The sequence below is a fragment of the Humulus lupulus genome, chromosome 6 (assembly GCF_963169125.1).
Source record: "Humulus lupulus chromosome 6, drHumLupu1.1, whole genome shotgun sequence".
In the NCBI taxonomy this organism is placed as follows: Eukaryota; Viridiplantae; Streptophyta; class Magnoliopsida; order Rosales; family Cannabaceae; genus Humulus; species Humulus lupulus.
The window spans coordinates 14,099,305-14,127,031 of record NC_084798.1 but is presented as its reverse complement, the minus strand read 5'-3'; the positions used below and the strand labels follow the sequence as shown (position 1 = coordinate 14,127,031).

The following is a 27,727-nucleotide window of genomic DNA, read 5'->3' as shown; positions in this document are numbered from 1 at the left end:
GCCGGTCCCACCCCGGACGAACGATGTCCGGGGGTATAGAATTAAAAGGATCGGACCAGGGCCTGTCCCGCCCCGGGCGAACAGCGTCCGACCCGAAGAAACTGGTCTTCGGGTTCGGAGTGCAAAAGCATCCGACCGACCCTAGGCGCTCCGGGGCAAACAAAAGCACAAGGGCCCCGAGCAGCGCCGGGGCTAGTCGTTGGGTCCAGTCCCGGCCGTTGGAACCAGGACAAAACCCCCTGCAATCAGTTAGTCGCGACAACAACTGCTTACTGAGTGGTGAAGGGAAAAATCTCTTAAAAACCAAAGGAAGAAACAGTGTTTAAAATTTGATTACAAGCTAAACACATTAACAAAAGAACAAGGCCGAGACAAGGGCCTACAGCGCGTCCGCCTGGAGGTCCGCATCCTCCCTCTCCTTGGCCTCATACTCGGCACGCTTCGAGTCGGGATCGGGGAAGACAAGGAGGTTCATGTTCTTGTCCTTGCACCAGCCCATATAAATGGCCTCGTTAAAGGTGACATCCACCAAGTTGTCGGCCTCCTCCTTCTCCCGACGGGTGGTTTCGTGTGCCGCCTTCTCCTGAAGAAGGGAGTCGCCCAGCTCAAGGACACGGGCTTTCAGGATCCGGATCTCCTCCTTGTCCAGGACGAATTGTGCCGCGGCCGTCTCTTCTTGGACAACCTTCGTCAGCAACCTTTGTCGTCCGGGACAACTCCTCTTCCACCCCAGTCTTGGCACGGCTAATTTCCTCGCGCTCCGCCTTCGCGCGGGCCAACTCTTCTTGGAGGCGAGCTGTCTCCTTGCTGAGATTTTCCTTGACGGCCTCCCTCTGGTTCACGGCCGCCTCTATTTCCAGCTTGGCCGTCTCCATCTTGAGGGCAAGCTCGGCCATCAAGTCGGCACTCCTTTGAGATAACAAGGCAACCTAGAGCAAACGAAAGTTAGAAAAAGAAGTCACCACCAACGAATGACTAAAGGACATGAGTTGAAAGTTACCGCGGTAGCCTGGTGGCGGAGAGCCTGAGAGGTGAACAGCCCGTCCGGATTGGCTATCGTGGCGTACCTCTTCAGCTGGAGGTTAGACATAGTGCTCCCGACCTGATCGAGTAGATCAGCGGCCATGGGGGCAATGTCCTGGCCCAGCTTGGGGCGGAAGCCCATCTCAGCAGATAGCCGATCCACGATCGGCTGAGGAGCGCTGAACTCGGCGGGACGATCCGAAAACTCGACCTGACGACCGATCATCAGGGCCTTGTAAGCATCGTCTCTCCAGCATTGGCCGCTCTCCCAGGTCCGGTTGACCAGCCGGGACTGCTCGTCCCGCAGAGTGGACTCCCCCTCCTCGAGAAGGGTTGGGCGGAGGGGAAGGACAGGCGGAGCAGGGATCTCCTTCGCGGTTACCCTACTCTCCCCGTGTGACTCCTCGGCTGTCTCTGACAACGTCGTCCGAGGCCTCTTCCCGAGTTTGCCCTCCCAGGCATCATCTCCGGGGCCTCTCTTCCCAGAGCTCCGGCTTGCGGCTTCGCCCGCTTCCAAATCAATTACCGGGGGCTGGTCCGAAAGACCGTCTGCGGCAGGCTCCATGGCCCGGAATGGTACCATGGCCAGTGCCTCGCCTGGGCCGGGCGTTGTCCTGGGTTTTTCACTGGTTGGGGGTAGCTCCGGGCCGGCCACGACATTTGACCTCCTGGCCGCCTTCAAGGCTGATCTTTCCTTGATGAGCCTCCTCATCTCGCTGTCCGGGTCAGACATGTTGGAATCCTTTGCAAAAATACAGGAAAACGAAGTTAGTATGATAAGCCAAACGGGAAAGCACAACAGTAAGACGAAAGTATAGCCCGGGACAAACCCTCGTCTAGGCCCCGGGCGAGACTCAATTCCCTTAAAGCAAATGAGTGTATCCGGTCTCCTACGTCGTCCGGGATTAGAAACCCCCCGTACTGGAGGAACCCGGACAGGAACATTAGGGTTTCTGATCCTACAGGGATGGGAGATGAAGGCCTCATCTCCCCATCAGCCCCAAACGCGGGGCCCGGCGGCTCTAGCCTATCCCTAGCTAAGTCCCCAACTTGAGGGGCATAAATTAAGACTAAAGGGGAGTTACCTCGCCCCGATACGCTAGCCCCGGGAGTCCCAACGTTTGGTAGGGCATCTTCGAAAAGCTCTTCCGAGGTGGCCTCTTCCACCGGGAGCTGATTCTTCTTACGCTGGGCTGCGGTGGCCCGCGCCGCTCTCACCACCTCGGCGATGTGGTCAAGGGCTAGCTGCTCCTCGGCCTCGACGTTCTTCTCAAACGGGATGCCCCGGAGGCTAGGGGCAACAATGGTCTGGGTGGCCGCGAGTAACCCTACTAGCCGAAGTCGATTCGATGCCCAGCCCCGTCTCCAGGAGCTGCATCATCCGGTAGTTCCGGAACAGGTTGGGCGTTACGTCCATCTCCCACCTGTTGCCTTTGGGCGCATTGGAGCCGGGAGTGACTACAGGAGCCCTATTAACCTCCTCTTCGGAGTGAAGTGTGACGCCCGTGGCCATGATTGACGATCTGGGAACAAAGAAGGAAAGGCCAAGCAGTCAGTACCTGAACCCAATAGAGTCGGTCGAGGTACAGGGAGTCTCCTAAGGACTGCTCGGAGTCCCGACGGATCAGGCCCGGGACCCCGAAAAGCCACGGGACCCTGATCGGGAGGAAATGTTACTACGGTCCATCCCTTGTCTAGGGATCATCCGAAACGGTGCCACCCAAACCGGGCAGCCTTCCTAGCAAATTCTAAAGCACGGAGCCTAGGTGCATGCGTCTAGAAAGCCTAGGTTCACAAAGTTGACAATAGAATCAGAAGATACTTACTGTGTGGTGTCGACGGCTGAAGCTGGCGGTTGTCCGATCGTAAGGACGGCAGGACCTCGTTCTTGAAGTGGCACAGCCGGTGCAGCAGTTCGTTGGCGGGGCAAGTCCGAGAAGCACCGTCAGGTTGCAGAACGAAAGTTGAAGCCCTGGGAAACAGGCGGTGGCGCAGAACTAGTAAACGGCGAAGTATTTCGTCGGCGAGGTTGGACATGCAAAGCTCTGGCGAGCGTTCTGGTTTTTCTTTTTCTTAAGCTGGTTCGGAAGTGGAAAAGTGTCGAATGTCTGTAGTCTGAGTCTTTATATCAGCCCCCAAATCCTGGCCCCCGATCCAACGGTCAGATGCCTCTTCATCCGACGGCCGAGGATCGCGCAGAGGACATTTATGAGCTCTTTTTTGGTCTGGATCCTCAGCACCTCCAATCCGACGGTTCAGGAGTGGTGGATGTCAAAGGACGCCCCATCCTACGGTCCACCCCATTCCAAGGAAATTAATGATGACTCTCCCCGTGCGGATGGGACGCCTCGTGACGTGCGCTGACACCCTAGCCCAGGCCTAGCAGACTTTGGGAGGCCTAGGCGACTCTTCGAGGCCCTTGCAACAGTCACGTGGCGACACGTGTGTCGCTATTCTTGAAGCAGGCCAAGGGTAAACGTCCCCGGGGTACATCAAATGGTCCGAGCTGGGTAACCTGCCCCAGCCACGGCCTTCCCGCGAGCCTCCTGGCCCTGGCAGAAATTGGGGAGGCAACTTGGCAAGAACCGCGAGGGTGGTGCAATCCTCCCCCCGGCTAGCCGGGGTGAAGGCTTGGGGGGTAAATGTTATCCCCATTTCCTGTCAGGGTTTTGGGCCCTCGCCCCGGCCCACGGTCAGAGGGACCGGTTCGGTATTTGGGCCTAGTCCGCGGACTACGGACTGGGCCTGTGTAGAAGGGTCCGGGACGTCCCTCCGGGTTCATGTTCAGCTTGAACGGTCCTGACACTGTCCGGAGTGCCCTGGACCATCACGGCCATCGCGTCCCAGTCCCGGGCCCAGAATGGTCCGGGCCCGAAGTAAACGCAGCGGGCCAAAGGTAAACGAACCTGGACCGCTTCATCCCCAGGCTATGGGTCAGGCGTCCAGGACACTGAAGCCGCCTCATTTCGCGTGGGTCTTGTCCCCCCACTTTTCACCTGCAGAAAGGGTCACCTTGGGATTATCTGCTGGCGTGTCAGGACTGCGCAGCCAAGTACTCTGACCGGTCTTGTCCCCTGAATCGGCCTCGTGATTCGAAGTGGTCAGAGCCAAAGTGTCGTTTTGTCGGGAGAATGCTTGCATCTCAGGGCAACTAATTGGGCCTGAGCTGGTTCGGGTTTGGTGTTCTGTATATCTTTTTAGCTCGGGCCTCCACTAGGAAGGCCCCTTGTGCACATTCCCCAGATGGGTCCGGGTCAGGCCCGGCCCAAACCTGATGTCCCCCTCGTCCTATAAATATAAGTTGTAATGCAACGTAGAAGGGGGAGAAGGCAGAAACTCTGCTCAAATACAGTTAAACAACTCCATTGTAAAAGCTTATCCTAGCTCTAATACAGACTTATATACAGACTCGTGGACTAAGGCTAGTTAACGCCCCAACCACGTAAAAATCTTGTGTCGATCTTCCATTCTCATTACTATTATCAGTAAACATCATTCTTTAAGATAGTTGCTGAAAATCTCGGTTAACAGTGACGAACCCAAACAATCCTCACAAGAGAAAGTTCACTTCCAATAACTTTGGTAACCAAAGACCTCCCAAGAAAAAAGCACTTAGTCCTAAAGGGAATGGACAGTCCAGCTCATCCTCTAATGGTCATAAGAATGAGTTTTTCAAAGGGAAGTGCAACTTTTGCCAGAATTTTGGGCACAAGAAAGCTGATTGTAGAAAGCTCACCTAGAGAAGAAAGGTAATTGTCTTGTGATGGTTTGTTTAGAATCCAATATTATTGATGTGCCCTCAAATTATTGGTGGTTAGATACTGGAACCACAATTCATGTTACGAATTCCTTGCAGGCAGTGACAAGTCGAAGAAGACCAATTAGTCTGGAGCAGAATGTGTACATGGGAGACGATACAAAAGTCCAAATCGAATTTTTGGGGACAGTTAGATTGTAGTTGAATACAGGACATTTTTTGGAGTTACGGGATGTTGCTTACATATCCTCTTTTAGAAGGAATTTGATTTTTGTATCTATTTTGGATAGGCTTGGATATAGTTTTCTTTTTGGAACTGGAAAACTCACTTTGTATCGTGACTCTCTTTTGGTTGGAAATGGAACTTTATGTGGAAATTTATATAAACTTGATTTGCATAATGTTGCTTTTGTTTCTTCTACTTCTTGTCTTAATGCTGTTGGAGGCTCTAAACGTGCAAGATTAGATTTGAAATCTTCTATGTTGTGGCACAAACGTTTAGGTCATATCTCTAAGGACAGAATGGAAAGGTTGATCAAAGATGGGGTACTTCAAGAACTGGATTTTTCAGATTTCACTGCCTGCGTTGATTGTATTAAAGGAAAGTTAACTGCCAAGGTTAGAAATAGCAAGTCAGGCAGATGCACAGATGTATTGGAGCTTATTCATACTGATATTTGTGGGCCTTTTGTTCCGCCTGCTATGGGTGGTTATAAATACTTTATCACCTTCATTGATGACTTTTCCCGGTATGGCCATGTTGAGCTCATTCGTGAAAAATCTGAATCTTTAGATGCGTTTAAGATTTTTAAGACGAAAGTTGAGCTTCAAAAGGAGAAGAAGATCAAGGCAGTTAATTATGATAGAGGTGGAGAGTATTATGGACGTTATGATGAAAGTGGAAGGAACCTTGGGCCTTTCGCTAGGTACTTACAGGAATGTAGCATTGATGCAAGATAAACAATGCCAGGAACACCCCAACAGAATGGAATTGCTGAAAGGAGAAATCACACTCTTCTTGACATGGTGCGATGTATGTTGATTCATTCTAGTTTGCCTGAGTTTTTATGGGGTGAGGCATTAAAGACTGTAGCTTATATATTTAATCAAGTGCCCAGCAAGTCTGTCCCAAAGACGCCTTATGAGCTATGGTCAAGTAAGAAACCAAGCTTGCGTCATTTTCATGTTTGGGGTTGCAAAGCAGAAGTGAGGCCCTATAATCCACAGTCTAAGAAACTTGATCCGAAGACAATTAGTGACTTTTGTGGGCTACACCATTGGATCAAGGGGTTCCAGATTTTATTGCCCATCTCACACCACCAGGGTTATAGAATCAGATAGGACTGTCTATTTTGAGGATGAATTTGGTTCAAGTCAAGGGTCAAGAGAAATTGTTTTCAGGGAATAACGCATTTTTGTCCCTGTACCTGTCGCTTCCGTTCCTATTGATGACCCTGTGATTGAACAGATTTCGGTAGAAACTCATGATGAACCTCAAAATCAAGAACAAGGTGAAAATCTTGATATTGGGAATGATGAAGCTATGGTGAGAAGATCACAAAGAACCCACAGGTCTGCTATTCCTGATGTCTGCCTTGTCTATTTGCAGGAACATGAGTTTGATGTAGGAGATAATTCTGAGCTAGTCACTTATGAAGAAGCCATGAGTAGTCCTAAATCTATGTTGTGGATGGATGCAATGAAAGAAGAATTGAGTTCTATGTCACAAAATGAAATTTGGGAGTTGGTAGAACTACCCAAAGGTTGCAGACTCATTGGATGCAAATGGGTGTATAAGATCAAACATGACTCGAATGGGCAAGTGGAAAGGTATAAGGCTAGGCTTGTGGCTAAAGGCTATAGCCAGAGAAAATGTATTGATTTCAAAGAAACATTTTCACCTGTTTCCACCAAAGATTCGTTGCGAATCATTATGGCTATAATTGCTCATTTTGATCTAGAACTCAATCAAATGGATGTGAGGATCACCTTCTTGAATGGAGATTTATTTGAAGATGTTTACATGACTCAACCTATTGGTTTTGAGAAGTCTGGCAAAGAACACATGGTTTGCAAGCTCAAAAAGTCTATCTATGGGCTTAAACAAGCATCAAGGCAGTGGTATCTCAAGTTCGATATGATTGTCACTGCAAATGGCTTCAAGGAGAATGTAGTAGATCAATGTATATACATGAAGGTCAGTGGGAGCAGCTTTATTTTTCTAGTATTGTATGTTGACGACATCTTGCTTGCATCTAATAATTCTGATCTGTTGTCTGAGACAAAACAACTTTTGTTTAGCCATTTTAATATGAAGGATCTTGGTGAGGCTTCCTATGTGCTTGGGATTCAGATTCTTCGGGATAGAGCTAATGGTATTCTTCGTTTGTCTCAGAAGACTTACATTGATCGGATCTTAAAAAGATTCAATATGCATGCATGTTCTCCTGGGAAGGCACCAATAGTGAAGGGTGACAAGTTCTCAAAGGCTCAATGTCCACAAAATGATAAAAAAAGAGATGAAATGAAAGTCGTTCCTTATGTGTCACTGGTTGGTAGCTTGATGTAAGCTCAAGTATGCACACGCCCTGATATTGCTTTTGTTGTCGGCGTGTTGGGTAGATACTTGAGTGATTCTGGTCTTAGCCATTGGAAAGCGGCTAAGAAAGTCATGAGGTATCTTCAGGGTACAAAGGATCATATGTTGACTTATCGGCGAGCTGACACTCTTGATATAGTTGAGTTCAGTGACGCCGATTATGCAAGATGCGTGGATGATAAAAATTCCACTTCAGGCTACATTTATATGATGACTGGAGGAACTGTTTCATGGAAAAGTGTCAAGCAGACACTCACAGCTTCTTCTACGATGGAGGCAGAATATATGAGGTGTTATGAGGCTACTTGTCAAGCAATATGGCTGCGGAATTTCATTTCAGCATTGAATGTTGTAAACTCTATTTCGAGGCCGCTGAAATTGTATTGTGACAACTCCGCAGCAGTAGCTTTCTCTAAGAACACTAGGAGTACTTCTCGCTCAAAGCATATTGATATAAAGTACTATTTTGTTAAAGAGAAAGTCGCTGAGTCCCTCATTTCTATTGAGTACACGCCTACCACCAGCATGTTAGCAGACCCACTAACGAAAGGCTTACCTGTATGTGTGTTTTTAGAGCACATTGCCCGAATGGGATTGTCACGAGCCTAGCTTGTTGAGCTCAGTGGGAGTTTTGTTATTTATGTATTGAACATGCTAGTATTTTGTATGGATTGCTTATAGCTTGGGAAAGAGGTGCCTGATCTTGACTATCCACCAATTTCGTACAAGAGAAAGGAAAAATCGGGTGATAGTGAAAAAGATTGGTCAAAGGACAAATATTACATACCCTATGTTTCCCTTTGGAATTTTAGAAAAACTCTCTTGTTATGGCCAGGTAAGTAATGCTTAATTTGATATGGTAATTTTCTCTATTTTATCTTTCTAATAATTATTAAAGTTATGTAATTTTTTATTGTATTCTTTTTTACTTTCAAATGATGCAACAGCCACCGCAACCCCAACACCCCCAATCCCAGTCTTAAGGACTTATTGTAGACATCGTCGTCACATTGCAATCCCGATGTCACCCACACCACCACTTCATCATGGTGGCACTCCAGATGATGCAACAGCCCTTGATCATGGTGGCACTCCTGATGTCCCTATGTTTGCTGCATCTGGCCCTCACACCCTTGATGCCACTCACCATGATGACAACGGTGGCACTCCTGATGTCCCTGTGTTTGATGCATCTAGCCCTCACACCCCTGATGCCACTCACCATGATGACACGTGTTTGGCTGAATCAAGAAGGTTCGCTCCCACACTGAGAGGTAAGAAACGTATGCGTCGTCCACTGACACATCCATTTCCAACTCTCCCAGCCAAAAGGCCAGTGGTAGTACCCAAAAGATTTTCGCCGTATAAGGGCGGTACTGCCTTGAAGGATAGAAATGAAAAGCTAAACAGACCTCACTGAAGAGGGTTTCTTTTTTTTTTGTCGAATCAGGAGACTGTACCCCACCGTTAGTAAACTTATTTATTTTATTAGTGATGGCACTTTGAGACTTTTTTTTAGAGGTGCTATGCACGTGTGTAATTATAAATATAGTAATATAATTGTAGAAAAATCTTGATATAATAATATAAATATAATTATGGAAAAATCTTAATATTTTTTAGAATTGTTTTGTGTTAATTGTTATGAAATCACCTGACAAAAAAATTATTATAAAATCTATTAATATAATTTCAAATCATTATTAAAATAAATTCATGCAAAAACAACAACTACAAATCTATCCTTATGATATTTTAAAGGAAAAATGTAAATAATTAATCAACAAAAATAGAAAATATGGATATTTGATCTAAATACAAGTATTATTATATATTCATGTATAAATATTTTAAATTGAAAATACAATGTCATCTTGAGCATTTAATCGCATTTAGAGAGTTTTTGCATGGTACTCTCTAAAGAAATCAAGAAAAGCAAATAGATTTTTATTATGTGTTGCTTATGATGAAATATAGGGTTTGCTGAAGACAGGAGCGTTTTGCTGCAGCATTTTCAAAAAAAAAAAAAGGAGGAAATATCAGCTCAAAGAGGAGTGCATGTGGCATCACTTATCCAGCTGTAAAAGGAGGCTGGTGTGGCACAAAGTGGGTCCAGATATTATATCAGCAACTTTTAAGTGAGTGGGTCACGTGTGAGAGTAAAAGGAGGGGTAAAATTGGGAAATAAAAAGAAGGAAAAGAAGAGGGTTGTACCCTAGCTAATTAAGGGGAGAGCAGCCTCCATTTTGGATAGAGACTTCAGCCATAAGTTGTCTGCAGAAAAATAGAGAGAAAAACGCCAGAAAAAAAAGGAGGTTCAAGGAAGAAAGAGGAAAAACAAAGAAGCTCAAGCATCATTTTGGTTTTGTTTTTCTCTTCTTCCTAAACTCTATTGTATTAATTTCTGAGTTGAATTCTAAACTGAATATTATGGGCTGTTTTAATTGTGAATTAATGTTGATGAATTCAGCCATAAACTAATTTCTTAGTGGCTTGAATTGTTGATGAACCCTATGTTATAATCTATCACTTTCTTACACTTTATTTTAGTGAAACCTCCCTTGATCATTCAAGTGTGCTTATATTAATTTCTTGTTGTTGTTTGGCCAGCAATGGCAAGTTATTTAATTATGTTTAATGCTGGAAATATTAAATATAATAGGAAAAACTTCGATGACACAAGTCATAATCTAGGTTAGGTTATGTTAGTAATTAATATAGGGATATGTTAATTACCTTGTGTAACATTTTAGAATTAAAATATGATTGGCATTTTTAAATCTGATTTTGCATAGGAATATGTTTAATTAGGTAGAAGAATTAATGTCATAAAATTTGGGAAAGTTTTATGTGTTCAACGAACTTTTTGTTATCCTGAGAGTTTTGCTAGAAAATTGCTGCAGCAATATATCCGCAATGTGTTCAGGAAAAATAATATAGGGGGATTCAATGATTCAAGTCCATTTTGCAATCCATATATTTCTCTCAATTTTCTTGTTCAGTTCACTTTCAGTAATTTTAATTTCTTTTTGTTAGGTTAATTTGGAAAATCAAAGCAATTTAATTTGGTTACTAGTGTAATTGTTTAGTAATTAACTTTTGCATTTAGCTTTAATTTGCAGTCCCTGTGGAGACGATCTTGAATACTTACTACTTTATTACTTGTTTTGTAACTGTGTACACTTGCACATTTTAATCAAATTAATTTTCACAACATCTCTCATCCTCTTCTTCTTTTCTCTCTTTCTTTCCTATCACACACATGACCCACAACAACCTAAATCTGTCACTCAACACCCTAGGTGTATTGCTATTGGTGAGAATGCCCATAGTCCAATGACCTCACAGCCGAGTGATTAACAAAGCAACGACGCACTATCACCCTATGTTTGGCAGAAGAAAAAAGTGGAAGGATAGAAAAGTTTGGAGAGAAAAAAGAAACAAGAAAAAAAAAACATATTTGGTTGGAAAGAAAAGAGAGTTGAAGAGAAAAATGGGTGAAAAAAAAAGTGAGTGAACCCCACCAAAATATTTCCATCCAAATTTGGTGAGAAAATTGAAGTGAAAAGTTTTATAATATACTTATAAATTAAAATTACCTATTTGCCCTCATTTATACTTCAAAATAATTTATATAATTTTATTAAATTGTAATTTTACTTTTATCATTTTTTCTTTCATCCCTCTATAGCAAACAATTTAAGAGAAATCAATTTTCTTTTCTTTATCTTCTATTTTCTATCCCTCATTATTTTTCTTTCCTTTCAACCAAACATAGGTTAGTGTATGGTGTCTTGCATAGAAAATATTTGAGAATATTAAATCATATATAAATAACATGAATCACTCTATTAATTGTCAATTGGTTCATTAGATGGAACCTCATTATTCTTAACATGACATCATGAGTCTTAACCCAAACAAGTATTATCCAATCCAAATCGGTCCAAATAGTGAGCCAAATTATAGAAAATAGTAATAAGAAAAAAAGAATAAGTAAGCTGCTTGAGATTCCATTAGTGCAAAAAAAAAAAACCTTAAGATCCAAAAATAATTAGCTAAAAAAGACTACTTGTAATCCGATAATTCAATATTGATGAGCAACAATAACCACTATCATGAAGATATATTAGAGTATGATGTCAAACATGAGTTAAATTACTTTTTTTTTTTTTAAAAAAAAAAAAGAAGAGATCAAAGAATGATCTACTCTCAAATAGATTGAGAGTTGTCACTTATGGCGGAGGAAAATCATCGAATACAAACAAACACAACAAAAGTAACATAATTCTTTTGAGTTACTTTCCTAATAACCAATTGATTTTTATATAGAATCCCATAATTTTTAACACACACCTACACACATGGGAAGAAGAGAACGTCACTTTGAGCTTCTAGCTCAAATTTTGACTAACTTCAACCATTTTTTGGTTGGGATGACTAACTCCCCCAAATATTAATCCAAACAACCTTAGTTGTATTTCCAATTCAGCTATTGAAATTGTGAATGGTTTAAAAAACGATTCAAACTCACCCAACCGTCGTAAGTAATTTTCTAACTTTTATATATGCTTTTTATAATAGAAAAATTAAAATATTAACACCCATATTATTAAATAAAAATATAAATTATCAACTTCTCTTCTCTTTCAAATATATTTTTATTTTTATTTAATTTATTATCATTTAAAGAAATAATTTTTTTTTTCTCTTAAAATTTCGCTCATGATCAACCTTCTTATCATGCTAGGATGCTTACCAAGATACATAACCAATATTATGTTCCTCACTCGTCAAATTTACTTATTAACACACATAACTCCAATAAATAGACTCCTGAAAGGTTACCACCAACCAAGTGGCTTAGTGATAAAGTAGCATGCCTGAGGTCCTAGAGGTTAGGGTTTTGAATTTGGGTGACTGCCTCTAACAGTGTGGAGTGACAGTCTAAAGAGTCTTAAATGTGAACACTTTATGTGCCATCCTAATCACCCTTGGCAAAAGATCTTTTGCCTCAGGATCCCTTTAGCGCTAGTAGTTGGATGGGATCAAGTGACGCACCCTATCGTAGGTGGAGGCGACCCGTTAAGTAGGATCTTGACGAACATTTCTTGGTAGGATTGGAGATCTTATGGTAATGTCCCAAGAGGGGAGCCACACTAGTAGCCCCTCCTCCCCTTTCTTCTTCTTCAAAAAACAAAAAACAAAACAAAAATAAAAGCCTAGTGAAAGGCTAGTCCTCATATCATTTCCATTTCTCTACTCTTAATAAATTTAGATAAACGCCAATGAAAATGTTATATTATTTTATAATAATGTTTTGGGTGACTATATATTATTCTATTAGTGTATTGGGCTAGTTCAATTTAAACTATTCAGACATATGACATAATCAAAATTAGCCTTTACAAATACAACACTATATATATATACTAGATACAAGCATAACGTTCAATATGCACGTTTGTTTAGTTTTATTTATGAAATTTATTAATTATTTTTATTAAATTTATATTAATGTCATAAATTTTGAAATAAATATCCTATTTTAATTAAATAAATTATTTATTTATTTTTGTTAAAGTTTATGTTTGGTCTAGTTTTTTAATTTGGGAGTGACAATGAGAGATTATATACTATATGTTTAATGTAATATTAAATATTATACGTGGATTTTAAATTTAAGTTTCTTTGCTAGTTTTAAAAAAAAAAAAAATTGTTGCTAATTCATAGTAGATTATATTATATGGTTAATATGATATTATTCTAATAAGTGAGTTTAAGTTTAATTAAATTTTATTTAAGTTATAAAACGTATGATTTTATTATTTTTAAATAAATTTCATTGTAAAATATCTTAAAAATATCATATTTTAATTTGTTTAATTATTTATTATTTTAAAATAATTATCATTGTAAAATATCTAAAAGATATCTTATTTTAATTTGTTTAATTATTTATTATTTTAAATTATTCAAAATATTTTATTTTAATTTTTTTAATTATTTATTTTATTTTATTTTATTTTATTTAAGTTTAAAGATTTACAAACTACCGTTAAATATAATAATATTATGTTAAATATAAGTATATTCTATTAAAGTTAACATTAAGAAAATAAAAAAACTCTTAAAACTAACAATTCCGTTATCTACACACTTATTATATAGAATATATATATATATATAACATTCCTAAATGACAAATTATGCATAGGATTACAAATTTAAGAATTAATGAAGTGTAATTTCAAACCCAATATCATGCTTATTCATTCTTTTCCATTCAGGAAATTAAGTTTAAGATCATCTATAAGAAGAAGGAGACACATATAATTACAGAAGAGGCTTCAAAACATGCTACAAATATGATAAAAATTGGACTATCTTCATACTTGATTTATCCAACATATTTGTCAATGACTATCCTTACAATCCCTTGTACCCAAGGTTTTGCTGATAACTTTATCATTGGTTGCTTTCCATAACCAATAATCTTATTTGTTCATCTATTTCTAAATTTTCCTCCCTAATCAATTCTTCCCAGGTCGGTTTCGCTAAGCGCCTACTAATCAAAACAAAAACCAATCTTTACACCACTCTCATATACGTAAATTTCTTTGTTTGCCTAGCCTTTTGAGACAGCTTAAACACATTAAGCATCAACTGCTTGCCTTTTCTATCTACTTCCTTATCTCCTTATCTTGTATCTCTTCCTCCACCCCATCCTCTTTAACCCTTTTGTTCTTCGACCTAATAAACCGACCATCGGTGATCGTTTCCACCTTGCATTTCCCAGTCTCATCCAACTACGTGCATGTTGAATATGGGAAATGTGGCTCATTACAATTCCAGTCATTTTTGTTTAACAAGCAAATTGTTCTTTAGCAATGTTGTTTATAACAGATGTGTTGTCTATATTTGCCATTACTAAGCCAAGCAAGTACTAATAACAAAGCATACAAAGAAGACTAAATCAATATTATAGATAAATTTATATATATATATAATTATTGTTAAATTGACACTCAAAAAATAAAAATAACCAGATCAACGTTCATGTGAGACAACAAGAAGGACAAAATCTCAAGAATAGCAATTTAAGTTTGTGAAAAGCATAGAAGATAAGCATACATGTCATTTTGAATTGGATTGATTATGTTTGGTTTCGCTAACAGCTTCCACAGGAGGCAGTGTCTGCAAGAAAAAGACCAAAGAGAAACTTAGAAAAGTGCCAACACTAAAGAAGTGACCACATACTGTCCAATGGCTACATTTCAACAAACAATCTAATTTCATTAAGGAAACTAAAGGGACCCAATTTCAAAAGTTGATTCAGCTTCAGAACATTAACTTTAAGTAGTCGAAATAATGCTAGGAAGAGATTAATGTCTTTGAGACATTTTATCAAACACGTTACATGCAATGATTAAATTTGAGATAGTTGGAGAAGAACGAACGACCTTACAAGATCAGGCTTGTAGATGTTGTGGACAACAGAGGCCCCGGCAAGAAGAGAGACGACAACGACTACGGACGACATTGCCAGCGAAGGAGTTCCCGTCGGCCGCTTTCCTCCCCCAAATTTGTGATTCATCTCTGCTAACACTCCTGTGGACCAACCAAACAATGGTTATACATTTAATTCAATTATAGAGAAATAACAAAAGATAATTGTTGAAATTGAAATTTCCTTTGCTTTATCAGTTCTTCAGCAAGCTGGGGCTACCTGTCTCTAAACTAAAAGTCTTATATGGCTGAAGATGGTCGTCTTTAGATTAAAAGGAAAAAGTTACTCCCTTTGAATAAATAAATGAGTATTGATATGTGCATGCATCAAAAAATTATAAAATTATAGATAGTCACCTACCACTGCTTTTTAAAATAGTGAATCTCAGTTTTAATAAATGTAATAATAAATGTAATGAATATGTTAAACTGTCATGTGAGTATAATATTTGGGTATATATTTTTTGTGCACATATATCATTACTCTTAAATAAATACCAGATTTGTTTTATTGTTTTTCAAATTTTATATGCTTCATTTCAATATTAACATTTTTTAAAAAAAGATTTTATAGTACTGGAAAAAATACTATTTTATTAGCTATTATTTAAAATAAAAATGTCTCAAAATTTGTAAATAGCTAATCTGTTAAAATAAGAAAAAATATATATTTTCATTACATTAAATTATTTAAAATTTTTTAAAAAAATTTGATATAATTACAATATATATATATATGAATTTATAAGTTCTTTAAATATATATATAGAAGATTTTTCAATAGTTACTACTCATAGATGGTACTAACAATTATAATGATGTGACAACATAATAACTTGTTATAACAAGCCACCAACATATAAATATTTTTTTTCTATATTAATTTCGAATTTAGTTATTTTTTGTTTGCCATAATTATTAGTGACTAGCTATATTTAAAAATTGACAGGCATTTAAAAAAATAAAAAAATTACAATATTATAATTTTATAATAAATATACTTTTTTCATCCAGTAATCTTCTAAAAATTTAAAAACATCAAAATTTATTTTTAGAAATATTAATTAACTATAAATAGTAGTAAAGTAGTCATTAAAAGTAAAACATGTGATGGACATGGGTTAATATATATATATATCATCTATAATTAAGACATGGGTTTCTCAGCTCTCTTTCCTCCTCCATGATCGATTCCATTTCCATTATCATTATCATCATCAAACAAGCGTTTAATTTTAATCAGGCCACAATAATTTCAACATCTCATACATATTTTAACTAAAAGAAATTGAAATTGCATTATGAACTACTGCTTTTCCAAAACACAGCATCATACGATATGAATGTCCATATACAAAGAAGCAAAAAAAAACTATACCTCAGCAAACAGAAAGCAGAAAACGGAGAGCAAAACATATATAATTTTCACAAATTGACTATCAAGAATATTGCTTTTTTTTAAAATTAAAATCCACCCAGTGGAGTGGGTGAGCGTATTAAGCTTCAAGAAATCAAAAACAGAAAAGTTAATTCAAAATACTCTCAAAACAAATTACGACATTTTAGTAACCGTGTCCGTGCGTGTGCGTCGAGGTGAGACCCGTCTCGCGCCGGAGAGAGACAGAGGCGAGAGATGGGACGGGGAGAGAGACGCTGGCTGGTCACTTTGATCTGCTCAGAGCTTCAGAGTTTCCCCAAATGGAGTGGAGACAGAGAAGACTACACAAATCTTTTTCACCTTTTTTTTAGGGATTCTTATGCACTTTGTAGTATAATTAAGTTTTTTTTTAAAAAAAAGAAATTAAATTTCGTATAGTATCCAACACTATCATTTTGTTTTGGCCTCGTAATATTTTAAATTAAAATATATTCAACGGTGTATTAAATTAACTAATAACAATATGATATATATAGTTCCCTTAACAATACTCTTGTTTTGAGTAGTTGTGTTGCTTAGAAAAGTATAGAGGTAATATGAAACTCTTGTGTACAAAAAGGTTCACTTTACCCTTGAAATACATGTAGGGCCTACAAAAATTATTAACTTTAATCTCTTAAAATTTGAACCAAATATAGGAAGGGATTTAGATACTCATTCTCACATTTACTTTACCACATACCAAACACCACCTTAGAGGTGTTTGTTTTGAGTAGTTGAGTTACCTTAGAAAGTGTAGATGGACTTAGGATGGAGGGAATATTAAACTTTAATGTACAAAATGATTCACTTTACCCTTAAAATACATGTGGGACCCATACAAATTATTAACTTTACTTCTTAAAATTTGAACTAAACATAAGAAGAGTTTTAGATTCTCATTCTCACATTTACTTTACCCCATATCAAACACATTAGGGATAATCTAAATCTCTTCCTATATTCAAATTTTAATAGGGTAAAATTAATAATTTATGTGGGCGTTACATATATTTTAAGGGTAAATTGAATACTTTTGTATACAAGTGTTTAATATTACTTCCATCCTAAGTCCATCTACACTTTCTAAGGCAACTTAACTACTCAAAACAAACATCATCATTACATATATAGGCAAATCATGGTGACTCAGTTTGTGTTCCATCAAACACTTCTTCTGTGTAATTAGTAATTAGGTAATGTTTGGTTGAAAGAAATAAAATGAGAATGATAATGAAAATGAAAATGAGATAGAATAATACTGTAAATAATGTTTGATTTATTTTTGAAATAATGTGAGAATAAGTTGGAATAAGCGATATATAGACAAAAATACTCCTACTTCAATTTTTTGTGTTTATATTTTTAAAATATTCAAAATTTCTGTAAAATTAAAATTAGTATTATTTTAGATACTTTGAATTAATTTTTTTTATATAATTAAAAATTATTATTTAAGTTATAATAGACTAAAAGTACTTTCTCATCTAGATTTTGTAAATATTTTTAAATATATTAACAAAATGATGGGACTTACATAAATAAATAAAAAAAACATACACATTAATAAAGTCAGGGAATTTAATTTGGGGAAAGTATGATATTAGTTTTACTTTTATTTTATTTTTATCGTGTCCTTAGTAATGAAAAATTCATTCATTATGTATCCGATTGGAATAATAATTCTTACAATTGATATAATTAAGATTACTATAGAAAAGTATTCCAAGAGTTTTAATGACCAAACAAACAATTGAACTAATGTTTGATTCCGTTTTCATCTTGTTTCAGGCCAACCAAACATGTTGTTTGCGGTGCATATGGTATGATATTTTTTTATTTTATTAGATCGCACTATATATGCAATTTGAATCATTTTCAAATTACAATCACACCGTGTATGATTTCACATCGCACCATATCGTGATATGCAATGCAACATAAGTTTTTTACAACTACTATCAAATAATTTGACAAAATTCAAATTGAACATTCATAACAACAATTAAGTTCTGATTGACAAAACTTTTAAAAGTCATTTTGGGATATAAAATAACTTTTTAATATAATAGTTGAATGTACCCGTGATTTTAGTTTTTAACTTTAGAAAGCTCATTAGGAAGAAAACACTCTATGCAGCTTTTTAAGGAAGAGATTTTAAAAAGTTCAAAGTCCAAAATTAAAAGATCGGCCAACCAAACCCTTAAACATAAATAATATAACATTAAATTTGATTAATATAACAAAAGTTTCAAATTTCAACAATACAATTAAAATTTTAAGTTTCAGGTTGAACAATACAACCAAAATTTGATACAAAGAAAGTTTAAAATTAAAATTCCTACATAATAATAAAATTCATAGCAAAGCAAGACAACTAAAAAATTTAGCAATTCTAAAAATTTAGGTTTAAAACTGAAAAATTTATATATATAAATATTGATAATTAAATAGCAATATTTCTAGCACTCATAATTTCATAACTAATATCATAAATAATGAAAATAACTAAATCTATCAACGCAAAATATAAGGTTTTTTTTTACATAATATTTTTATTAATTTTCTATTTGGTAATTCAATTTATGAAAAAAAAACATTAAGTTCTTAAGTGTTAATAATGGTAACAACTAAGCTACTACTCCAAAAAAAATTAATTATTAATAATTTCTTATATTTTATACACTCAACAAAATTTATTAATCATAGTGCAAAACTAAAGTTTAGAAATATGACATGTTTAAGTGGTAATAATTCTCATAGAATGACATTACCCTTAAAATTTTTATTTATTTTTTATTTTTATTTGTTATATTTAAAAATTAAAAAACATGTTTACCCCTTAAATAATTTTTTTAAAGAATGATTTAGTCAATTTAAGTATTTCGATTACGTTTCCATTATATAAACGAAATAAATAATTATGATTTTCTTTCCAGTTAGCTTTAGTAAACAACATAGTACAATTACTAATTCTAATTTTTCTATATTTTTTTCTCATTTATTTCTTCATTAATTTCACCTTAATGATACGATTTGAAAAAATGGAAAACCTAACTAATATAAAATCAACTTTCGGAACCTAAGTATTACAAAATATAAAAAATGAGACTGCAACTAAGAGCATCTCCAACCCATTACCCCATTATGGTGTTGCACCAACACCAAAACTAAAGAATCTTAGCACCATATTTTTTTTCCATTCCAACCACAACACCAAAAGTTACACCAAAAAATATATTATTTATTATTGTATTATTTTTTAATAAAATAAAATATTCTTTTTATTATTATATTATTTTATTTGATTTTAATATTAGAATGTAAGTTTGTAATATTTTAATTATCTTTTGTATATTTAATCAATTTCAATTTCAATTTTATTTTCATACAGTGTAGAGTAAGAATTTTTACACAAATTAAAATAAATTATATAAAAAATTAATTATGAAATATTTGAAATCTTATTTAAAAAATTAAATTATGTGTATTTATAATTTAAAAAACCCAACATAAAATATAGACCCAAATAATACTCATATTTATATATATATATAAAAGATATAAATATATTTATATTTGAAAAAAAAAAAAAAATTGCCGTGTGAACAGTGCACGGCATATATGCCGTGTCATTGTTCACACACGCCTAAATGATGTTAGTGATCCCGTCTGGTTGGAGGAGTTTTAGCCCACCAACCCCATATATATGGGGTTATACCGTCTGGTTGCTCATGCTCTAAAAAAAAACTAAATTATCCTAATAGATAGTAATAATATAAATCCTAAAAATCTAATGAACTATTTTGAATATCTATAACCCTCCTAAATAAATATTTCTTTTTGTTCCGGATCACATATTGATTTATTTTATCACACAAAATAACACATAAACTATAGTGAGGATAATGGAATTAAAAAAATAATGACAATACCGCATTAAATTAAAATCAATCAAAGCTCCAAGGGCATCCAACAAAGCTTTTATCTCAAAACACCCAAATCATAGTAAATCTTATTCTTGAAGAGGATAGAATATGGGGCCATACATGAAATATGATAATCTGGAGATTTTAGTCAGAAAATAGGGTAATAATCAAAGAAGTAGAAAAAACAAACAAATCCCAAAAATACAAATGTAAAAAGTGTTATTGAGATGGCCCAAAGTTACAGAGATAAGCTTGAGCCAGCTTATGGCCCAACTCAACCTGAGCCTCAGTGGTTAAGTGTAAATTATCAAATTTCAGCTCCAATCCCTTTGCATCAACACACACAACATTTGCCACCTTCATGTTCAGTTGCACTTCTCTTAATTTCTCCAAAAATCTCTCATCCAACCCTGAATTTATTGCTACCTGTAAAATTAAATTAATAAAAATTTATCTAATCATTTATAATTTAAAGAGAATTGTTCCATACAAATATGGTTGATTACTTACCTGAATGATTGGAAGTGAAGGCAAAGAAAGATCATCTCGAACATTTTGAATAAGCTCTTCCATTTTCCCCTGGTATGTTGCAACATCATCCTCGGACGATGTGTCACTCTCTCCTTGGTACCACAACAACGCTCGAATCTCGCCCCCGCTCTTCACGCTCTCTTTCGCCCTCTTTATCATATTTTTGTAGAGGCGCTCCTCACGCCCCCACTCCTTGATGGCCGTCCCACCCACAGCGCAGGGCACCAGCCCTAGCGGGCCAATTGGGGCTAGACGAGCTCGCACAGCGTTGGCGAATGCCATTCCCGGCCCAACCCCACAAGTCTTTTTGGTGTCGATGTCTTTGTGGACAGGCTCGTGCGCGATTTCCCAATGGAGCTTGGCGCTCAGGCGGAGGATGCCATGGTTGGGTCGACACTCCGGTGGAACTATGCTGTCCCAGTGGTGATGTTTGTCGACTCCGCCGCGACCTGACATATTGCTCTGACCGGATAAGATGAAGATTTGCTTATTTGGGCTGTTGATTTCTAGGTTTTGGTTGTCTGAGATAGATGCTTCGGTGGACATGGCTACAATCGAGGATAGTTTTGGTGGTGAGTTTTACTCGAATGTTTGAGTTTCGGGCTCGTGTCTGAACTCAAATCTCTAGTGGTTGGAAACGCTTGTTGAGAGTTTCTTTTTCAAAAAATTCAGGTTAACAAGAACTGAAATAAAAGGAAGAAGAGAGGGGAATTAGACACAATACCCACGTTAAGAAAACTCCATCCATTTTTAACCACATTTTAAAACCTAAAAGAAGAAATTGAAGTTGCTATTATGAACTACTGCTTTTCCAAAACATAGCATTATGTGAATGTTCATATACAAAGAAACAAAACAAACCACACAAGAACTATTCTTCAGCAAACAGATAACAGAACATATTACTTCAACTATATAATTTTTCACAGTATTAAGCTTCAAGAAATCAAATACAGAAAAGTTATTTCTAAATATACTAAAAAAAACAAATCAGGACATTTCAGTTACCGTGTCCGTGTGTGGTCGAGATGAGAGTCGTCCCGCGCCGGACAGAGAGAAGGTGGTTGGTTACTTTGATCTGATCTGGTGAGAGCTTCAGTATTTCACAATATGTGGTCGGTCACTTTATTTATTATTTTTTAAAAAAAAAAATTAAGTTTTATTTAAAAATAAATAAATAATTGATAAGTTTAACTTATACAAATATATATGTGAAAAAAACTTCCAAAAAATATGTAAACAAAAAAAAATATGTGGTAAGAAATTTAAGAAAAAAAACTGCGTTTAAAAAAATTCAATATTTGGTGTAATTTCATCGATTTAATGTTTCTACTGTTATATGTAAAATTTGGACTTATAGTGTAAGCATTACGAAACATATTTGAATAAAACAATAATAAAGATTTAATAACTATTTATAGAAAGAAATTAGGGAAGTGGACAATACATAGAGGGGGAATTCTCCTATATAGATTTTATTTTAAGTTTTATTGGTAGAACTGTCAGTATATTTTATCTGTGAATAATTTTCGACGCGATTTTTTTATGCTATGTATATTGTAGCTATTTAGAGCATCTTGCAAATTTTTAGAAAATTCTGAATATTTTACAATACCGAAAACTTGGATCAAACATGTTGTTTCACGCGTGACTAATTTTTTTTATGCGCGTGGAAAACATGTTTGAACTTAGTTTTCGATACTGTAAACTATTTGAAATTTTCTAAAAATTTACAGGATACTCTAAATAACTACAATATACACCATCATAAAAAAAATCGCGCCAAAAACTGTTAACGGGTCGAGAAACACTAAAAGCCCTACCAATAAAACTTAAAGTGAAGTCCCTATAAAAAAATTGACCGATATATATATTTAATAACTATTTTTTAGCCAAGCTTCTTTTGTAAATGTTAATGTTAAGTTTTAGTTCTTGCTGTTTGTTGTCAAAAATTATGTATTTTGTCTTGTCTAGGTTTCGATCTGTTTTATCTCAATATTATAAAGGGTTAATACTGTTTTGACAGGTTAGTTGTTAGTTAAAATAATAATGATCTTTTTCAGCTGGCAGTCCGCGTGATAAGCTGTTGTCACTTGATTCTGTCATTTCTATATATAGATCATTGTGCTAAACAGAGCGACTAACTCTTTGAGAGTTATTGTAGATCTTGTTTCTTGGACTTTTCTTTGTGATGCAGAGATAAGTGTGGAGAAGAAGCTGGTGATCTACTTGGGCTTTTGAAGAGGAGCAGCTAAAGCTTGGTACAGACATTCACTGAAGGGAGTTCGGTCGATTCTTTGAAGGGAGTTCGAAGAAAGTTCTCTGTCAAGTTTTTACTGTAGATCTTAATTGGTTACTAATTGATGTACATAGATTGATTTGATTGTGCTTTCAATCTATATTCTGTATTTCTGATTGTAAGTTGTTTTTGTAAACTTTGTTTGAAAGATTTCAGTTCTATAATAAATCTTCTTGAAAGATTACAAGTGTTTCATGTTCGATCAATAATTGAATTCATTCAATATAAGGTTCTTTGATTACTGTAAGTAATTTAAAATAATCATTAGAGTAGCAAACCCACTTTCAGTAACATACATTTAAGATTTGAAGAAGATATTTAAGCATATGCAAATACTAATAACCAAGAATGGGATTGACCTTTTTGGTCCAGAAAATCTCAAGGGTTTATCTCAAGAACACCCCATGTGAATCTGAATATTCTCCAAATAGAGTGCATTATTACTTTACTTGTAAAGCCACTCCTTTTAAAATAATCAACAGTGACAACTCCCAAATAGTATTGCTTGCAGAATCTAATTTTACTCGATCAGAATCCCAATAACTCTTTCTGGCCAATAATAAAATTCCAATACCACCCCCATAGGTCTAGGGTGTTGTTGTATATGTCATACCCTAAGATAGGACAAGCTAACAACAACACAACCTCCATTATTTTCCCAACTCAGTGCTAAAAACCAGACCACATTGCATAAGTCCAAAAAAAGAGGACACAATTTTGTACTGTGTTACATTATGTATCTCTAGCTACCATCCATATATTCACACTTCAAAAAACACTCACCAAACCAAACAACTTTCCTTTCCCAATGGCTCATTACTCAGCTCCAAGATCAGGAAGAACCACACCAAGCTATTTCACACCCTCAGATCAGTGGTTTCTAATGGCAGCCACAATATTTGTATGTGGATTTCTTGGTTATGTTGTTTACGACGCGATCATGGTCACTGCCTCGGAGCTACTGCAGCGGCTGCTGGTGATTTCTCCTTTGGTTTTGGTCATAGTTGTTCATTGGCTCTCCTCAGGCAGCCAGCTTAGTATCCCCATTCCAGGGTCTGAGCCTGGTGCCATACACAGAGCCGGAGGCTCACCTTGGGGACTGGCCTTTTTGCTTCTCATGCTTTTCTTTCTTATATCTTATCAACCAACCTTGAATGGTCTCATTTTCTAGTGCTTAAACATATATTCTTGTGTGTCTCGAGATTATATATATATATGTGTGTGTGTGTGTGTGTGTGGATGATGATGTGTGTTTCATTAGTGCTAATCTATTTTGTCTTAGTGACTAATGTAAAGTGGTATCTTTTAGCTTTGTACTTGTTTAAGTTGTAATGATCTTGGGACAAGGAAAGAAAGTCCTTTTTATTTCACTGTAATAGTATATACTTGTTTGGTAATGTGATTTATTATTGTTATTATTATGAAGAAAAAAAAACTAGTTTCGTTGCTTTAAAAAAAAAAATTAATATGATGACATTTTTTTCTTTTTTCAAATTTAACCCAAGAGATCCCACAATTTAACATTAATTTAGCTTTTATTAACCAATGAACCCCTAGATATAGCATTTTCTTTTTTCTATTAAAAGTATACACATATTTTCATCTTTAAAATTCCTTTAATCTGCTTTCTGGTTTCTTATGTTTTAAGTAAAAGTTATTATATGAACTCGTTTATTATTAAACTAATATATGGAGATTAGTTGTGTAGGCATGTTTTAGAAGCTGATCACAAATATATTTTAGTTTACTATAAAATTGCAATACCCTTGTGAGTGGAAATTAAGAAGAATAGGTGAAAAGAAAGAAATTAAATAAATAAAGAAAATTATGAATGAATATATATAGGACAATTTTTATATAGGAGCTTCACTTTAAGCTTTACTGGTGGGGCTCTTAGTGTTTTTTACCCGTGAACAGTTTTCAGCGCGATTTTTTTTATGACCGTGTATATTGTAACTATTTAGAGCATCCTGCAAATTTCTGAATAGTTTACAGTACCGAAAACTAGATTCAAACATGTTGTTGCACGCGTGACTAATTTTTTTTATGCTCGTGGAAAGCAACATGTTTGAACCTAGTTTTCGGTACTGTAAACTATTCAGAGTTTTATGAAAAGTTGCAGACTTCACTTTAAGCCCTACCAGTGTGGCTCTTCAGTGATCTCGACCCGTGAACAGTTTTTGACACGATTTTTTTTATGATCGTGTATATTGTAATTGTTTAGAGCATCCTGCAAATTTTTAGAAAATTCCGAATAGTTTATAGTACCGAAAACTAGGTTCAAACATGTTGTTGCATGTGTGACTAATTTTTTTTATGCGCGTAGAAAGCAATATATTTGAACCTAGTTTTTGGTACTGTAAACTATTCAAAAAAATTTGAAAATTTACAGAATGCTCTAAACAACTACAATAAACATGGTCATAAATGAAAAATTGCACTGAAAACTGACTCATAAGTCGAGAATACTAAATAGCCCCACCAATCAAACTTAAAGGGAGGGAAGGCGTATATATTTGCTTGTTCTTGGTTTGTATCATTATTGTTCTTGGTTTGTATCATTATTGGAGGGAAAGTTGGACACTAGTCACATGGATTTAGTCGTATTATCCTATGAAAAATCACATGCAAGTTGAAAGCATAAACTGGAAAAGAACAAAGTAAAGAAACTAAAGTTTATTGGAGGTAGTATGGAGGAGGGTTTTTGTTTTTTCATTTATTTTTCTCAGTTTGAAATTTATTATTGTTGCAATAAAATTCTTATTGTGTTGTTTCCACGTATGTCTGATTGTGACTAGTAATTATTATTGTACCACAAAAATTAAAATTTATTAAATTGATAAAAAAAAAACTAAATACAAATTCACAATTAAAATACACAGATTTTGACCTATTCATTTATACCACATCCATACTTTGTAAGAAAAAAAAATTCATATAGACTTGAGCACTACAAATTCTTCAAATAAAAGTTACCTGCCTCAATAATATAATCACTTTGGCATAAGGAGAAGCAAATTTCGGAGATTATAATTGAAAGTCAAGAAAGCAAAATATACCAAATTGTTGTTACTTAAATAATCAAAGACTTGATATAACTAAGTTAAAACAATCAATGACTAAACTGTTAAACTTAAATAGTTACAAGTAACTAAATTTGCCTTTTTTTTAAGTATACAACCAAAGAGTATTCTTAGAGGACTAAACTTGAGGAATATTGCTATAAGAACTAAATTTAGTGTAATTTAATATCTGGTCTCACGTGTTTCAACTTAAATTAGAGAATATGGGACTTCGTATTAAATTAGACACTAACAATATGTTGTGTCAAGTATTGTTGGACCCCATAGAGTACCTTTTAGCCATATTTAAACTTAGAGATCTTGAGGCCAAGATAAAATAATGATATTTTCTAGTTAATATATATAGTTGGGTAATTTTGTAAATTTTAGAATTTTTTAATATGTAAAAAATGTATATTTTAAATTTTAAGACTATTTTTACCTTACTTAATATTTGATTTAGGTACAAATTTTTGTACTAGTGCCCTATTTGATACTTAAGCGAATCATACCTTATCCTCATGAGTAAAATACTCACGCACTACTATAAATATAACTTTTCACGTCAACAGAAAGTGTCAGTTAAAGATGTTGATCGACGTCTTATGCACACGAGGATTATAGGTGTCAAACCTAAATTGATGCAATATATACATATATATATATATATATATATTTGCATTTTAGGTTTGGCATCAGTTATGGGTTGAGGCCAATAACCAACACTAGAGGCAACAGTCATGGATTGACGCCTAATCCCATTTACTAACCCTAGCCCTCTCCACTCTTCTCTCTCTGTTTCTCATTCTCCCTGTCACCTTTCACTATTCAGCCACCCTCTGTACTCTACTTTCTTTCTCACTCTCTCTCTTCGCTTCTCACTCACCCTTTCCATGTCTATCTATGCCTCTCATTCTCCATTTTTGCTTATCATTTTGTCTCCTCCCACTCTCCTGCTGTAACGCCACAAATTCCCTAATGTGGCTTAGTGCCTGGATTAGGGGATCGGGAGGCAATAGTTGAATTAATTGAATGCTTATGTGTTATGATCATGTTATTATGTGAATTGTATTATGATATGATTATGCTTGCATGTTATAGTGTATTAAATATGCATGTGGGCCCGTTTCTTATTAGAATGATATTTTCGTAATTTTGACATGTTGATGGTATAATAGTAAATATGTGTGATATATGATTGTGACCACATTATTATGTGGATATAATTGAGTTACTCGGCACGAGGTGATCCTAGGGAGCAAGTTAGCGGTTTAGTCATAACGGGGTTAAATATCTGGCTCGGGGTGAGCTCAGGGGTAATTTGGTAATTTAGCGCATTACCAGGATTTATTGGGTAATGAGAAATTATTTAGTAACTACTTGAGGATATTGGAGATAACGGGAATTTGTGAGACATTAATTATAATTAACGGGGAAAAGTGGCAAATGGCGGATTTGCCCTTGTGAGCAATAGAGAAAAGCTAATGGGCTAAAAGGTAATTTGGTAATTTCTAGCCTAAGGAGGGAATACACTCAGATAGTCCAGAAGCTAGTGGAATGGTTAGAACACTTTCAGCACCCTCCGCTCTCTCTCTCTCTCT

The 27,727-nt window shown here is 35.8% G+C and overlaps 2 protein-coding genes across 7 annotated transcripts in view; both read right to left on the bottom strand.

Moving 5' to 3' along the window:
• Positions 1 to 16,671, bottom strand: part of LOC133781702 (uncharacterized) — a 31,126-nt gene extending 14,455 nt beyond the window's left edge. Inside the window, exons 1-3 of one of the 6 annotated variants that reach the window (XR_009870232.1) lie at positions 16,459 to 16,666; positions 14,848 to 14,990; positions 14,514 to 14,576 (exon numbers count right to left, since the gene is read on the bottom strand). Coding sequence is in view for 3 of the 6 variants with exons in the window: in XM_062220768.1 (XP_062076752.1) it covers positions 14,514 to 14,576; positions 14,843 to 14,976 (197 nt within the window). In the remaining 3 variants the exon portion in view is untranslated. Of the gene's footprint in view, positions 1 to 14,326; positions 14,577 to 14,842; positions 14,991 to 15,108; positions 15,232 to 16,458 lie in introns of those variants that run through there. The other 5 variants (XR_009870234.1, XM_062220768.1, XM_062220770.1 and 2 more) reach the window with 5 other exon arrangements.
• A 3,601-nt stretch (positions 16,672 to 20,272) lies between these two features.
• Positions 20,273 to 21,920, bottom strand: LOC133781701 (probable carbohydrate esterase At4g34215). The gene is made up of 3 exons (XM_062220766.1): positions 21,774 to 21,920; positions 20,745 to 21,448; positions 20,273 to 20,660 (listed from the first exon to the last, which is right to left on the bottom strand). Exons 2-3 carry the CDS (start codon positions 21,309 to 21,311, stop codon positions 20,454 to 20,456), a joined length of 774 nt encoding a protein of 257 aa, XP_062076750.1. The 5' UTR covers positions 21,312 to 21,448; positions 21,774 to 21,920; the 3' UTR covers positions 20,273 to 20,453.
• Positions 21,921 to 27,727: the final 5,807 nt, after the last annotated feature.

What these genes read in the sequence shown, in the direction of transcription:
- LOC133781701 (XM_062220766.1), bottom strand. Translation starts at nt 21,311, where the DNA reads ATGTCCACCGAAGCATCTATCTCAGACAACCAAAACCTAGAAATCAAC. An exon ending in CTTCACTTCCAATCATTCAG is followed by an intron (nt 20,661 to 20,744) that starts GTAAGTAATCAA and finishes TTAATTTTACAG; the next exon opens with GTAGCAATAAATTCAGGGTT.